The 15346-nt window shown below is 32.5% G+C and overlaps 1 protein-coding gene across 1 annotated transcript; it reads left to right on the top strand.

Moving 5' to 3' along the window:
- The first annotated feature begins 7095 nt into the window (after positions 1-7095).
- LOC132940184 (uncharacterized) lies at positions 7096-8668 on the top strand. Its single transcript, XM_061007642.1, has 2 exons — positions 7096-7561; positions 8443-8668. The coding sequence occupies exons 1-2, from the start codon at positions 7247-7249 to the stop codon at positions 8530-8532; spliced, it is 405 nt and encodes a 134-aa protein (XP_060863625.1). The 5' UTR covers positions 7096-7246; the 3' UTR covers positions 8533-8668.
- Positions 8669-15346: the final 6678 nt, after the last annotated feature.

Genomic DNA, 15346 nt, shown 5'->3' with positions numbered 1-15346 from the left:
GCGAGACCGCGATTACCGTCGTTGCAGTGTAGTCTTATTAATTTTTGTTTTTCGACGTCACCAAATTTATACCGAACACGCAGTACCGGATCTGGGGGGGGGGGGGGGCGGCGATCAGTGACCCATGCCCGGGCGCTAATCATCGGAAATTTCAAATTTTAAACTCGTATAAGGCATATTATATATAGGGGCGCTAATATTATGTCGTACTTCGGGTTACATAATTTGTAGATCCGCGGTACACTGGTCACACGAATGGGACGAGATTCGCACGGACCGCCGTCTGCCGATCTACGACACGCGTTCTAGCCTGACCTACCGATACTATAATATAGACATGTGCACTTGTACATGATATTATATTGCACGCAACGATGCGAACGGATCTGACCTTATGTGTAACGCGTCGCGACTGCGGCTCACGTACACGTGTAAGCGCGTGTAAGCGGGTGTATTATATATATATATACGATACCTATTACCTATACGCAGTACCCACAAATGTATACTATACATATATACTTAATATTTATTATGTATACACACAAGTCCCCGGTTAATATAGGCGATCTGATTAACCCGCTCGAATCTGTATATATATATATATATATATATATGGTGTGTGTATATATATATATATATTTGATTTATCGTGGTACGTGACGGGAGACGCGCGATATGCAATAAATATATATATATATGTAATAATATTCCGTTAGGTCGTGTGTACAGCGCCACACCCTATATACCGGACACGGGCGAAACACGCGCGCATGCAGGGTAGTAGGTACTCGCCGAAGTCGTATAATGTATACGCCGTATGTATATACATATCGTATAGTAATATATTGTTGAACGATATTATACGCACGCGAGATCGACGTGATTTACACGGGCGGAGAACGGTCGCGGCTCTGGTCGTCGTCGTCGTCGTTTAATATTTAGGTGTGTATAGGCAAATATGTATAAATAAAAATAACAGAAAACTGCGGATATAATATGCGCGCGAGGCATATTATATTAGGTACAACACCGGTACACATTGTTTAGAAGTATAGATGTATGTATTGCTTATATATATATATACATCGCTTGTATATATTGCTTATATATATATATAGCTTGTATATATCGCTTGTATATTATATTGCTTGTATACTATTGTCGTATATAGGTATGATATTTGTTGGTTTAAATATTACATCGTGATGTATTGGCATTATACACCTAATATTATAATATATGATATGTGCACGAAATGCATTGAGCTTTAGTTCCTAGCCCCAGTGCGCGGAGGCATGCCTACAACTTACGACTATATTATAACGAGCGTTGCTATCATCATACACTTGCGTGGCTGTTATTTTGTTTCCTTCAATTTTACTGGAAATCGAATCAAGTAGCTGTTATTTTATTCAAAATACTAAAAAATAAACTAAAATAATAAAAAAAATAGTAGAAATAATACTTAGAAATACTACAGTGATCGCAAGCCAATCTAGTGTCTACCAACATCCAGGCACGTAAACAAATAAAAATTAGAGGGGAGGGGGTCATAGTAGTTATTGGGAGGGATCATAGATGATTGATATAAATAAATTACACAACTAATTATTTTAAGAGGAGGGGGGTGAACCCCAAACCCCTCACCCGTGTGTACGCACCTGTCGATATCTATAAACTACAGACGCAAGACGTGCTTCAAGATGTCTAGTAAGCTACGACTGAAGTGCAGTAAAGTGTGCACAATATGGATCTTTAAGATTGGAGTATTTAGGCTCGCCCAATAACCACTAAAAATAAAATAACATTAAAATTGAAATATTAATGCATCCTTGACTACAGCGAGAGTCAAGAAATATATTATTAAAAATTAAACACGGAATAAAAATGTATATAAAAAAAAAAACAACGAAACTAGATTCTGCTAAATAGTAGGTTTCAAACGTAACCCGTCTTTGGGTAGGTTAGGTTAGGTCGTTTTAATGAATTATGGGTTAAATTTTAATTCAACGGTAAATCGTTGAGTATTCAACAAAATATCGTAAAAACTGAGAGAAGAGGACAGATGGATAAGCATCTATTTCTAAGGATACCTAGGTGTATACTAGGCTACTTTATGTTATTATTGGTGTTTTCATAATTCGTTGGGTTGAACTTATTTGTAACAAATTATGTATTACCTATTTTAAGGCTATTGGTAACATAATATGAATTACAACCGATGTACCGTTTAGTGGAATAAATATAGGTTCATGATAATATAAATAGCTTGCAATTAGTCTAAATATTTTGAAAATAAATAATTATTCCATGTCTTTTTATATCTTTATTTGTGGCCGTTAGTCGTTATACGTCAGATTTGTGTGTACTGTAAATTATGTGTTTCTCTGTTTTAGTATTTTTTTTTATAAAAATTCGAAATAATATACGTAATTCAGTGTATTTGTCAACTACGCTGCTATTATCTTCTCCTCAGTCCTCTCTTCGTTGCCGTTCGACCTTTTATTTCACTCACAGCGTACATCATTCAGCCACTGCCACCACTATAGTGATATAATGTCTTGTAATGATTACATTCCACACATAAAGGATTGTCCGAATTTTGCATTACAAAACTTGTGAGGATTGTTTATGCGAGCAGAATGTTACTCTCGCCAATTTCGTATAACATGAAATTTTGATAACCATGTACGTTTGTATATAATACATATTACATTATACTTATATTATAATTCCACATTTCCGCCTATTTGATTTAAACTCAATTGTTTTCCGTCCTTTGACATCCACACGCGCGTCAAATGAATTCCATTTATCAATGAGATTTTCCTATTGCACATCGATATTCAATAACATTATGGTAACTCTAATACATTATTCAACGTTCCGAAATTCGGTAGATTTAACACTAGTTGTAGTGTTATAAATTTTAATAATACGAACATGTATGATTTTTGATCCGGTAGCAATGCATATTATAATAATATTTCAACGTTTTGATGGTTTTAAGAAAAAAATCGTTTTGGTGAACAGAATGATATGTATTAATGTGTAGTGTATTTGTGTGGAAATTCCATCATATTATTACTAATACCAGAGAGTATAAGTATGTTTCTCGTGATATTAAACAATGCACTGTTATCGTTTTATAAAATATGTAAAAAAGTGATATTTATTTAAAACAAAAAAAAATCGCAAGAACTGCAAATATATAGTAAACACAAATTATAAGGAACACACGATATAATTATGTTTCTTTTGCGAAAACCATAATTGGCCAAAATATGAATTCTACATATCATCATAATATGCCAATGAGAATTTTTGAATTTATAGTATCTACTACCAAAACATATGCGAATGCAACAGACAAAAAAGAATCAGGCTCCTGTCACATATATAATTGTTATATAAATATTAAAATTTTATGATATTGGCACTGATCAAGTTATACTGCCAAACAAATATAAGAAATCACAATTCCTCTCAACTCAAAGACTCACTTACTGGACAATAAACTTACCTCTATAATATTATTTGTTTTTTATTGTAATGGAGGTGATACAGTTATAAGAGGTATGAATGGTATGATAAGAAAGTTGAACTATAGCTCACTTAAAAAAAAAAATATGTAATTATTTTTTTTGTTTTTTTAAGTAACTCGAATTTACTTAAAGTTCCGGCAAAAATATTTAGTGTTACATTAAAATCATGATCACACTTTTTATAAACACATATACATAATATAAACAACAAATATACAACAATACTATATTCATCTATACAACTATTGGTGCCTACATCTAATACCCATACATATTTTATAAAACATATATACATCAAATTAAAGTTTCTGTTCGTGACCCTGGGCAATATTCAAAACGGGTATATTTATTTTTACGTGGATTTCAGTCTTTCGTAGACAAAGGTCTTCATTGAGGACTTTGAAATAAGTGATCTTTAGGTGAATTTTTATCGCCAAAATATATAATATATTTCTTACATAAAATTGAAAGTAGGGCCAAAATAATATTTTTCGTGTAATTGTCATTAAGTTTTAATCGATTCGTTTTTATCCAAGTGGTATTTAAGAATTATACAGCAGCTCACTATAAGGAAGTTGTTTAAAATAAAGTTTTATAAACTCAACTCCAGTTCCCGTAAAATTGAGCGGGGAAATAAAATTACCCTCCTGGCGTAACCTTTCCAGTTTTTATAAGTGACTTTAAGACAAATAAATTCTACGAAACAACCGTGTTAAAAAATCTGCTTTGTTCTTGTTTTTCATGTTCACCGGATAAATTGGCTAAGCCGAATTTCTCAAGAAGTTATTACACTTGAATCAAAACACTGCGTGTGCCGTATTTAATGATCATTTTTTTCCCGGTGAAAGCTGTCGGTAATACAGATAATATTATATGATCCCGTACAATATTATAATATTATATTATATGACGTCATAAATTCTTTGGTCGACTCGTAATCAAAGAATAATAATAAAAAATAATAAAAAAAATAATAATAATTAATTTTAATAATAAAACACGACAACCACGAACGATGGCGTACTACTGCAAAGGTCAAGAACGTCTCCATCTCCATCTCCAGAAAGGTTTTTCCCTTGGTCTCGACCACGATGAAGGCGACGGCGGTGGCCCGGACGAGGAGTACATGGAGTAATTGGAGTAGACACCAAACGCTAGGGGCATTAATATGGTGTAGAGGCCGTCGAAGAGAAACGAGGCGCCGGCCAGGAACAATACGCACGCAGCGAACAAGCAGGCAGCCTTGGTCTTGACGTTGGCCGCGATCATCTCGCCGAGGAGCCTGTACGCGCCGCCCATCGCGTAAGCCGAGGCGTACGCCCACCACAGTGACACTTGCACTTAGGCAAGCGCGGAACATTATTCAAAGTAAAAATAATAATCAACAAGTTCAACGAAACCGTTCGTAAACACGACAAGACGTATAATCAGCTGTTAAAGTAAATGCATAAATGTTATAATAAAAGCGTAACAAATATAATCGCGATGAATACTCGTGAAATATATTATAATGATAGAAAACTATGTGTCGGCAAGCAAGCTTACCATATAAATCACTAGGAAATTCACTCGCCTTTTAGTTGGAATTTTTTTTTTAAAATTATTATTGTCAAGCGAAGTGTATTGTACCTACGTTTTACACCACTGCAGTACCATATATTATTAGCTATATTATTTTACATTAATTATGATTTACTAGCTGACCCAGCATGGCGTTGGCCTGTGATAAATTAAATGTCCGTTGATTTACCCATTCTTAAACTCTGTTGAATGTAAACTGCACAGATGTTCAACACGGTTATTATTGGGTTGTTTTTATCAGTTATAAAAATGATAAAATACGGGTAGGTAAAAATTATATACAATTATAATAACTATTTATTTTCTGTAATTAATGGGCAATGGCTACACCTTATATAAATAAAAAAATATTCGTTTTTTTGTGAACCAAATCCTTGAATAAATCCTTGTGTGAGCACTTCTTTAAAATGCAAAATTTTAAATATTGGCTTTGAGGTGTATATTCTCGGGTATAAGATTAGTGATTACCTATGTACCGACTTTTAGAATCATAAATGCGATAGACTTGGTTGTGACTTGTGGGTCGCTTACACACACACAAACTTTGGTTTTTATTAATTTAAATTTTTATTTTATTAATAGTACGGCTAGTACGGGATCGTAGCCAAATTAATAATATAGATTAATTAATACATCTAAGTACATTCATACGAATTAAATAAACAAAATATTTAAAAAATATAGAATTAGTCAACATTAACCGTACCAATCGTTTGAACTATATTTTAAATTTATACTGAGGATTAGGTGTCGCAGGGGGGGGGGGGACCCGACGAAGCACATTTCCCATGAATACGTCATTAAATAGGACACGGTCATTTCACCCCATCTTAACTTCATAATATAAATTATAATATAACTTTCAGTGGGCCATTGGCCAACCAAGATACTCATCGAAAAACGCAATTTTGCCACAACATTATGATTTGTAACTTATGAGTTATAATACTGCGCCGGATGCTCAGCTGAAAATAAAATAATAGCTTTAGGCAGATAGGTATAGTACATTTTCTATACAAATATATTACATTAAAGTTTCAAGTAGCAACCGATATTCAATTTGATAACACGGAAATATATTGCCACTGAGAATCGATATTTATTCCGTTACTATAGATGAATGGGTTGGAAACAGATTGATAAGTCACCTAACAAGGTACGTTGTAAAGCTTATTCATTCTCTATACTCGAGGAAAACGGTTATGATGAAGATCATATAATATGTACATTGTACAAGACAGTATTGTTTTATTTTATAAAACTGTTGATGAAATATTTAAAAAAGAAATTTAAACTTTGGCAAAGAAACCCGAAATGTTATTAGGGAACTTTGAAAAAAAGAATGCTACTCCTGCACCTATGCAACAAAGTCACATGTATCCAAACGTATTTGAATTTTTACAAATATAAAACACCACTTCTTTTTCTAACTTACCACAAGAGACTTTTAGTTTAGAGACTTAAAACTTAGATTTAGAACTCTACATCTAAGGTATTTATAACTTAAAGCACTGTATAATCACTATATCATATTATACTAACATTTTATACTACTGTAATCACTACAAATTACAATACGGTATTTGGAAGACCCACGTGGATTTTAGCGGTACTGAACGTTCCTTCCCCCCTGGACTGAGACATTTCCCCCCCCCCTGAATCAATATATATTTTTTCCACATAATAATAGGTTGGAAAATATCCTCTTATCTAATAAACCAGAAAAATGTCTTATTGAATTATTAAATAAAAGTAATATTTGCCAATGACTTTTTATTCTTATGATAAATGTATTTTTTCTAATATGCATATTATAATATAACTAAAAAAATGATTGTGTGAAGGTTAGGTTAGGCTGGGTTAGGTCATCACGCAAATACGCGAGCCCGTCGATTTACTTCCTCGGCGCAGCCCGCAGTCAGCACAGCGAACAAGCGAGCACTCAACAGGCACACCATACGGCCAACAGTCGCATCGCGCGCGTCACGTCCGATCGTGTGCGCGGCAGAACGTTATTACTCCGTCGTATTATCAATTGTCTTTGTTTCGTTTATACCGACGACGACTGCTGCTTCGTGTGATGATTGATAGTCCCGTCACACCTAGGCACATTCGAGATGGCCCGTCCGCTCCCGTGGCTGCCGGTGCTGCTTGTGTTGCTGCCGCCGGCCGCGGCCTTTGCCAACGAGCAGTGTCCGATGAACGCTTCCAGACCGGCGCCCGAAAACGCTTACCAGGCAAACGACGTACTGTGGGCCGGGAAACCGAAAAAAGCGTATCCGTCGGCCGCGTACCGTCCGGTTCAGGGCGGCGGTTACGTCCTGTGCACGTGCGCAGTGGAAATGTGTCTACGCAAGTGCTGCCCGCAGAACTGGGCGTACGTGGAAGGGAAATGCTCGGCACTCAACGCATCGCTCGACGACAAGTTTGAGGTAGGGACGCAGTTAACCGGTTAAGGCCTTAATATTGTTACGCGAGACAACCGAATGAGATTTCTTATTTTTTTTTTAAGCGCATATACCTATGGGTCCATCAGGAATTTTTTCGATTTGATGCACTTGTTATTTGAATTTAAACAGTTACGTAAAACGTCTGTTGTTTTCCTATCAGTATACCCTAAGCAGTAAACGCAGCGATGACGTCACCTTCCCAAGTTGCGAAACCAATGATTCCATGTCCATAATATTATGTTAGTATTGATCCCGATGCCAATATTGGCTCTATACATGCCTACATGAAGTTTGCCCACTCTCCAGTAGATTATGTTAAAGATACTCGTAAATTCTAGAAGTATACTTGTAAATTCTCGAAAATTACTCACAAAATATTTGCATAATTTTCATATTGATATTTTCATGTCGGTAGGCCAAGTTCATGGGTGTAATTACTACAATATATTAAAATTATATACATAGAGTTAACATTTTAAATAAAAAACATTTAGGCATGTTGTTTTTAAATATTTATAAATTAATTTTTAGCATATTTAGCCACGTTGTTATATTTTTATAGTCCTATTGGTATTCTGTTATTTAGTAATCTATTAATATTTATACACACGGCAATAATGATTGTGAAACATATGTACTCTGTGGATCTGAAAGCCAAAAGAATGTGGACCACGGTAACTGAAAGTTGTACAGACAAAATTGTATTATTAATATGTTACATTAGGTATCTATACAATTTATGGGCATTAGCAATAGAAACTATGATATTTACTTACTCAATGAATTTGATACAAATATAATTTAAATTCATTAAATTAATTTGTAAAAATTATGTTTGAAATTAGAAATATATTGTATTTCAGATTCATGCTGTATTTGAAATTATTCATCGTCATGGGTGTCAATTGGTTAACGGAAATTACATCATTGGCATCAGGTTAAAATGGTTCTGACTTAGTGTGGTGCGTTTCAAGGAACTCGTTGCAAGGAGTGTTCATTTTTTTAATTTTTGTTTGTAAAAAATGTGTTTTAAATTTATTAAACAAAAAACTTTGGCCATGGTTTCAACTTTTTAAGACATCTACTGCATCTACTAGAATAATTAATAACACCACCTCTGGAACTAGTTCCAATACCAAAAATAAAGATGCATTTGAAATGTCTACTAATTGTAGAAATACTTAATAATAATCAACTAATAATCAATTACACGATTTTAAAGTTTAATTATTGTGTAATAAAAATAAAATAGCTTTTTATCAACAATTATATTAAGCTTAAAGATGTGTAATCATTATTTCAATTTATACTTTTGACCAAAGTTTGTATTTTTATTAGAATTGAGGTTTTTTTAATGTTATTTGCCTTGTTAGTTCCGAAAGTAAAGTCACACAATATAGGTACACTATTTATAAATAATGTCATATTAGCTAGTAACATGTACAGTTTGTCAATTTACATTTTATTAATAAACCTTTATGCATTTTAATAGTATATTAGTATAGTATAGGAGAATATTTATAATAATTATTAAACATAATTAATATGTAGGTATATAGGTACTCTACACGCTGCAAAATACCAGTAAGCACTAAGGAGGGAAATTATAGTGACGTAATAAAACAATTTAAGTTTAAAATGAATTATAATAACATGGTAGAGACGATTTCTAAAGGTGAATTTTTGTTTCTCACAGTTTCTGCAGATATTTTCATTCTTGGGTGGATAGGATTATCTAGAACCTTGGTTGTTGAGACTTCTAAGATACGTTTTTTTTTTTGGTAGAAAGAAAATATTGTTTCTTATCGTGAACGATTAGTTTTATCTTTTTACGAGAAAAGCCTGTATGATATTTTGTTTTATTATAATTAAAAAAATATTATTTTGAAACGAGTATTTTGAAAATTGTATTATATATTTAGCAAAAGCAGAAATTATTTTCACAATTTTTCATTAGATGTACGCACGATGGTAGGTTCTAAAATTCATTAGTAACCGAAAAAAACATTGATCTGCGATCTCTGTGAATATGTGATTTTTACATCACATCACATCACTATTATACAGTATATCTACATAATGTAGCCAATGTAGGTATATTAAAACCAAATGTGAAAAACATTATATTATATTCATGACGTTTTGACACAACATTATATCATTCAGGTGCAATCCCCGTAAAGGCGTAAAATATTCATTTTGTAATTCAATATATTTTATACAATCTCTCTGTAAAGTACTTTGCATTTAGTCAGGGAACTAAATACCCGGATGGGTGATTCAAATAGGTATACATTTTGTATTATATTTTGTAATTGAAATATTTTTAATGAGTAAAACAATGAGTAATATTCCGACAATGATTTGTCCTCTTTGAAAGATTGTTAACGTATTGATGTATTGTTTCTAACGGACGTATTTGTTATGAAATCGTGTTACAAAACTTTACAAAAAATAAAAACCAGATAACCCCGACAAAGTACATCGCATACACCCGCATAACGATATTACTATTATTATTATACATCGATTTGACGTCACGCACTCGAGTGATCATATTGTGTTTCATACATAGACAATAGACATACATGTATATTTATTAGTATTTTTGACTCTAGTACCAACTAGATTCCAATTATATACCTAAATCTACCCTCAAAGTTGAAGACCGAAACATTTTTATCTCTCCAAAATTTGACGACAGAAAGAAAAAATAAACACATATGGGAGGCATGGGGACCGTGTCCGAACGAACGCAATTGTAAACGGAGCGGTGCGTATAGTCGGTACAATGAGAGCACGCGATTATAAATCGCACACACTTTTGGAAAATACGACTACGGCTTTTGTACTTATTTCAACCATGGTTGGTTGATCATAAGAACGCTAACGATTTTGCTTAATACGTGGATTAGCAACACGCACTACGGCGGCGGAGTACATTTGGTCGAAACGATGTATCGCCGTTACGATAACAATATATTATGAACGGCTTGCAAAACCAGACCATACTAAAAGCCGCGAGAAACTAGGCCGAACGGCACACGGCAACGAAGGACCAGACAGGAGAGTTGGACAGCGACAGTCGCTACCTTGACTCGTATCACAGAAGAAATAGATTTTTTCGGGTACTGCAGGCTTATCGGGCACCGACAATAATAATATTTTCGAAAATTGATCACAATACTCACCGAACTAATGCCGATCAACCCCTGATAGATGCTAGTTCCCACCGTAATTATGAAAGCATTCCAGTTACACTTATTAATGACCGTCTCCCAATACTTATTCATCCCACGGTTACTTTAAGTGTTCGAAATATTTTCGCGGCTCCCGAATTATTATAAAAAAATTGAAACAATACGGATACAATATTATAGCCAATACAATATAGCTGATAATAACAGTGACTTTAGTACTAGAAATAAAACTTTAAATAGTCGGGTATTGTGTTTCATTATCGTTTCCATAATCGCTTTAATGATTATAAATAATATTTTTATTAATTATAGTTTACCAACATCAATTTTGGTTTCCGGTGCTTCGACGCGGCTCCCTTCGACAATTCTCGCGACTCCCCTTAGAGCCGTGACGCGCAGTTTCAACTCCTCTGCCTTATACGATTCCTTCACCTGCATCTGCTTGGTGACCGTCTCCTCGACGATTGCCAGCTCGTCCGTAACTTCATTCTTGGCTCAGATACGCCTGAGTGATTTATCGACTTGACCCAGCCAATTTTTCTGCATCAGGTAGTACGGACTTTCGGGCTGCATACAGAATAAGCACCATGAACACGGTTGAGGAAAACAGAAACAGTATATATTGAGCTGTTGGTAACTGCGAGCATCTGGCCGATCGTCTGCATACGACTAGCATGCCAATCGCCAACATAATCGGAAATAAAGGCGATACGGTGCCCCGTAACTTGACCTCGGCTATTTTACCCGCTATTTCACCCCATGGTATGGAGCTCATTGCCATACCTATTTGGCCAGTCCGGTGAACACCCGGGACGTGTAGAGCACATCCAATCGGGATAACCCACACAATAGTTGCGATAATTATCGAAATATTTAACTATGTATAGTTGGTGAGTCTTTACCACCCAGATTTCACTAATTTCTAACTTAAATTTCACAAAAAAAGGGAAAATATTAAATAATTATTAAATTGTGGCCCCCACCAACAATATTTGCTATGAAAGCCAGCTGAGGGAACAGTGTTCTTGGCTACTTTTACAAAGGCTTAACTATGGGCGCACTAATCAAGTACGCCAGTCGTGTGAACACCGCCTAATCGTGCACTGGTCTAATGTACAATATTATTGGCGTATTTGGCAAGTTGGTACACCATTCGTGGGAATCCGGCTTTAAACTAAGGTTCGGCAACAATTATTTGTACTATTAATCATTTATATTTTTTCCTTTAAATATGTACAATTATTTAACAATGAAAGAAATACGGTTTCGTAATTAAATATTTAATTTATTTGTCCAATTCGGAAGCATTAAGAATAATGAGGACAATCGATTTTGAAAATAATAATTGGTATTGTATTTTCCTTTCCTTATATTCGTCGATTTGGAAAGTTTAATTTTATGATTTTAACTGATTTTACAATTTTTAAACAAAATATTATAATCTATTTATTTGTATGATTGTTACTAAGCAGCATTATATTATTTTTTGTTCAATTAATACTTGTGTGTATATTTAATATGTTTATGTATTTATCTCAATTTCTAACTATTTAAAAACGTACATAAATTAATGGGAAAAAATGTATATATTCTAAAAGAATTTGAATATAATTTTTAAAAAGTATTCAAATACACATTCTGAATACTTTTTTACCCATTTATTAGAATACAAAATAAAAGTACCCTAAAGATTACCCTATTATCTGTTATTAAATTAACATAGAAGACATATCTGTTTTATAATTATTTTATCATACTATACTATGGATATAAAATCAAAGTAGAAAAACACATCTCGACAGTGTTGTAATTCTAGGTTTCTGTAGGTACTTTATTAAAGAAAATAATAATTTAAAACTATATTAAAATATTAACTACAAGACAAAATTTTAATTTTTTATGTATTCAATCATATAGTAGTTTCAAAAGGGTACACCATAAAGAAAAATACACCTGGAAAACCAATATTAAACAAGGATAAATTAATTCTATACACCATATTAAATCGTATAGCACTTTGCAGTTGAAATTTTCTTTCTGCTAAAATATAGAAATAATAAGACCGCATGCTACAATAACCTCCCCGTAGTATGCGCTTCTGCAATCCTAGGAAATTCCAAACTCTCCAAAATAAATTCCTGAGAAACAGATTAATTAGTAAATAATAAATACACTCATAATATTATGTTTAATAACGTTATTTATTTAAAAAAAATACAACTCATAATTAAGGGGAATTCTCATATTATTATTAATTCCCATATAATATATTCCTTGTACATCTTGTTCTACTTTGATAAATAAATATCAATGCATATTATTATTATTATTATTACCGGACATTTTAAATGCATTTCTATTTATAAGGTATAAATGTATAATAGGTATATAGTAAAATGTTAGGAAATAAATTATATTATATTATTATGTACCTACGTCCTACGTAAATTAATTGATGAATGATAATAATAAAGTCGAGTCACGATAACTAGAATTTAGAGGAGAATAAAAATGAATTACCTTATGAATTTTTTGAGTTATATACGTAGTATCTCAAACAAAACTTAAAACCCACTTCAAGGGGTAAGAAAAAAATAAGAGTCGTCGAGGTTTTCGAGGTATTTAGAATTGGCCGTATATAATAATTAATATAAAATATAAAATTATATTTCCATACATTGGACTTGATAAATTATTTATAAATAATAATAAATATCTATTAGATCAATTTAAAAGGTAAAGAATACTTTTTTGAATCTTCCTACATCAATTTTAATAGATTTTTCAACAAACAATACAACTGATTAGTATTTAGTAATATATATACCGTGTGTCCGCGGAAACAGGGTACACTTTACCACTCATTACCCTGTACATATTTTTCAATTCTGTTTTCGGGACATTATATTAGACTATTGGATCTTTAATTTCGATGACTTACAATTTTTTTTACTCACGTATTTTACGCATGCGCAACACAACTTCACTTTTTTTAAATGACAACCCCTATTTTGAATATCATTTTCGGATTAATGGATTTTTTTTAAGTAATTTTGATCTAACAACTATTACTCTCAATCCAATATTGACCGAATGAGAGCGATTTAAAATTTAAAAATAAAAACATTTAAAAAAATTATTTTGCTAACATTTATTTTTTAATTTTAATTTTATTATTTTAAACTCTACTACACGTTGCGCATGCGTAAAATACGCGAGTAAAAAAAATTGTAAGTCATCGAAATTAAAGATCCAATAGTCTAATATAATGTCCCGAAAACAGAATTGAAAAATATGTACAGGGTAATGAGTGGTAAAGTGTACCCTGTTTCCGCGGACACACGGTATATATATACATATTGCATTTTAATTCGAAAAAAAATAAAACAATAAACTAAATATTTATTTATCATTTCGATGGCAACATAATGATTACCTATTAATAGGTTAATAAATTATAATCACGGTCAAATAGCAGTTTACGCCTTACACAAAACAGTATGGGTATGGTAACAAAAAGTTAAAGCGTGTTTGTTAAACATAATCTGAAATTCTCTACAACAGCAAGTTGTTCATAGTAAAAAAAACTGTTCCGTAGTCCACGGATAAGTCGAACTTGAGGAAATATATTATTTTTCTATACCAAATAGTGGGAAACGTCAACTAATTTTTTCTGACAAAGACTGAATTGACATCAGATCTTCAATTAAACAATCGTGTACTTGAATAAAGGATAGGTAGTAATGAATGACCCAAAATTAAGCGAAACCATTTTTCTAAACTCTGACTTAGGATCCATATAACCAGTCATCAAACCTACGTTTTTTAGGCGTTTCAACCAGGGATGTGTGAGATATCTGTTTGAGTGTAATTATTTAAAACTAATAATATTTTTCCATTATCTCTATACATTATTACATTTGTGTAATATTTTCCATCATTAAAAATATAACCAACTATCCAATTAAATTCTTAAATATCGTAAAATATATTCCGAAATAATAATCTAAGAATTTATCTTTGTATTTGGTATACTTTCGCGATTTTACGGAATCTTGAGTCTTTTTTCGTGGAGATGAGATTTTCAGTTAAGTACATTATTAACTCTTTCAACACTTACGTTTAGTTTTATTGTTTTTAATTTATAATTTTGTTGAAATGTTAATTTCATTCGCATTTACATCCGATCAAAGCTCCAGTTTCCCTCATGATACGATGTTAAACCATTTATTTGTTGTCATTGGATATTAATATATTTTCATTGTATACGGTTTTTAGATGAGAATTAATATAATATAGACATAAATAGTTACAAATATATCATAATACTTACTGGTATTGACTTTAAAACGTTGATTTATTGTTAGAGGTATACTTTAAATGTATATAATATATATAGGTAACTGTTTTGGAACATCATCATCATATTATAATTTATTTATATTGTATTAAACACGTACATAGAGAACTAGATCGTGGAAGGAGTGAGTAATGTATGTACAGTTGATTTTACTTTTCAGTGAATTTGTTAAAAAGTTAAATTGTAAGTTTTCTTTCTAGTTTAAAG

The sequence above is a fragment of the Metopolophium dirhodum genome, chromosome 3, assembly GCF_019925205.1.
Source record: "Metopolophium dirhodum isolate CAU chromosome 3, ASM1992520v1, whole genome shotgun sequence".
Lineage (NCBI taxonomy): Eukaryota > Metazoa > Arthropoda > Insecta > Hemiptera > Aphididae > Metopolophium > Metopolophium dirhodum.
This window is presented reverse-complemented; position numbering and strand designations above follow the sequence as displayed.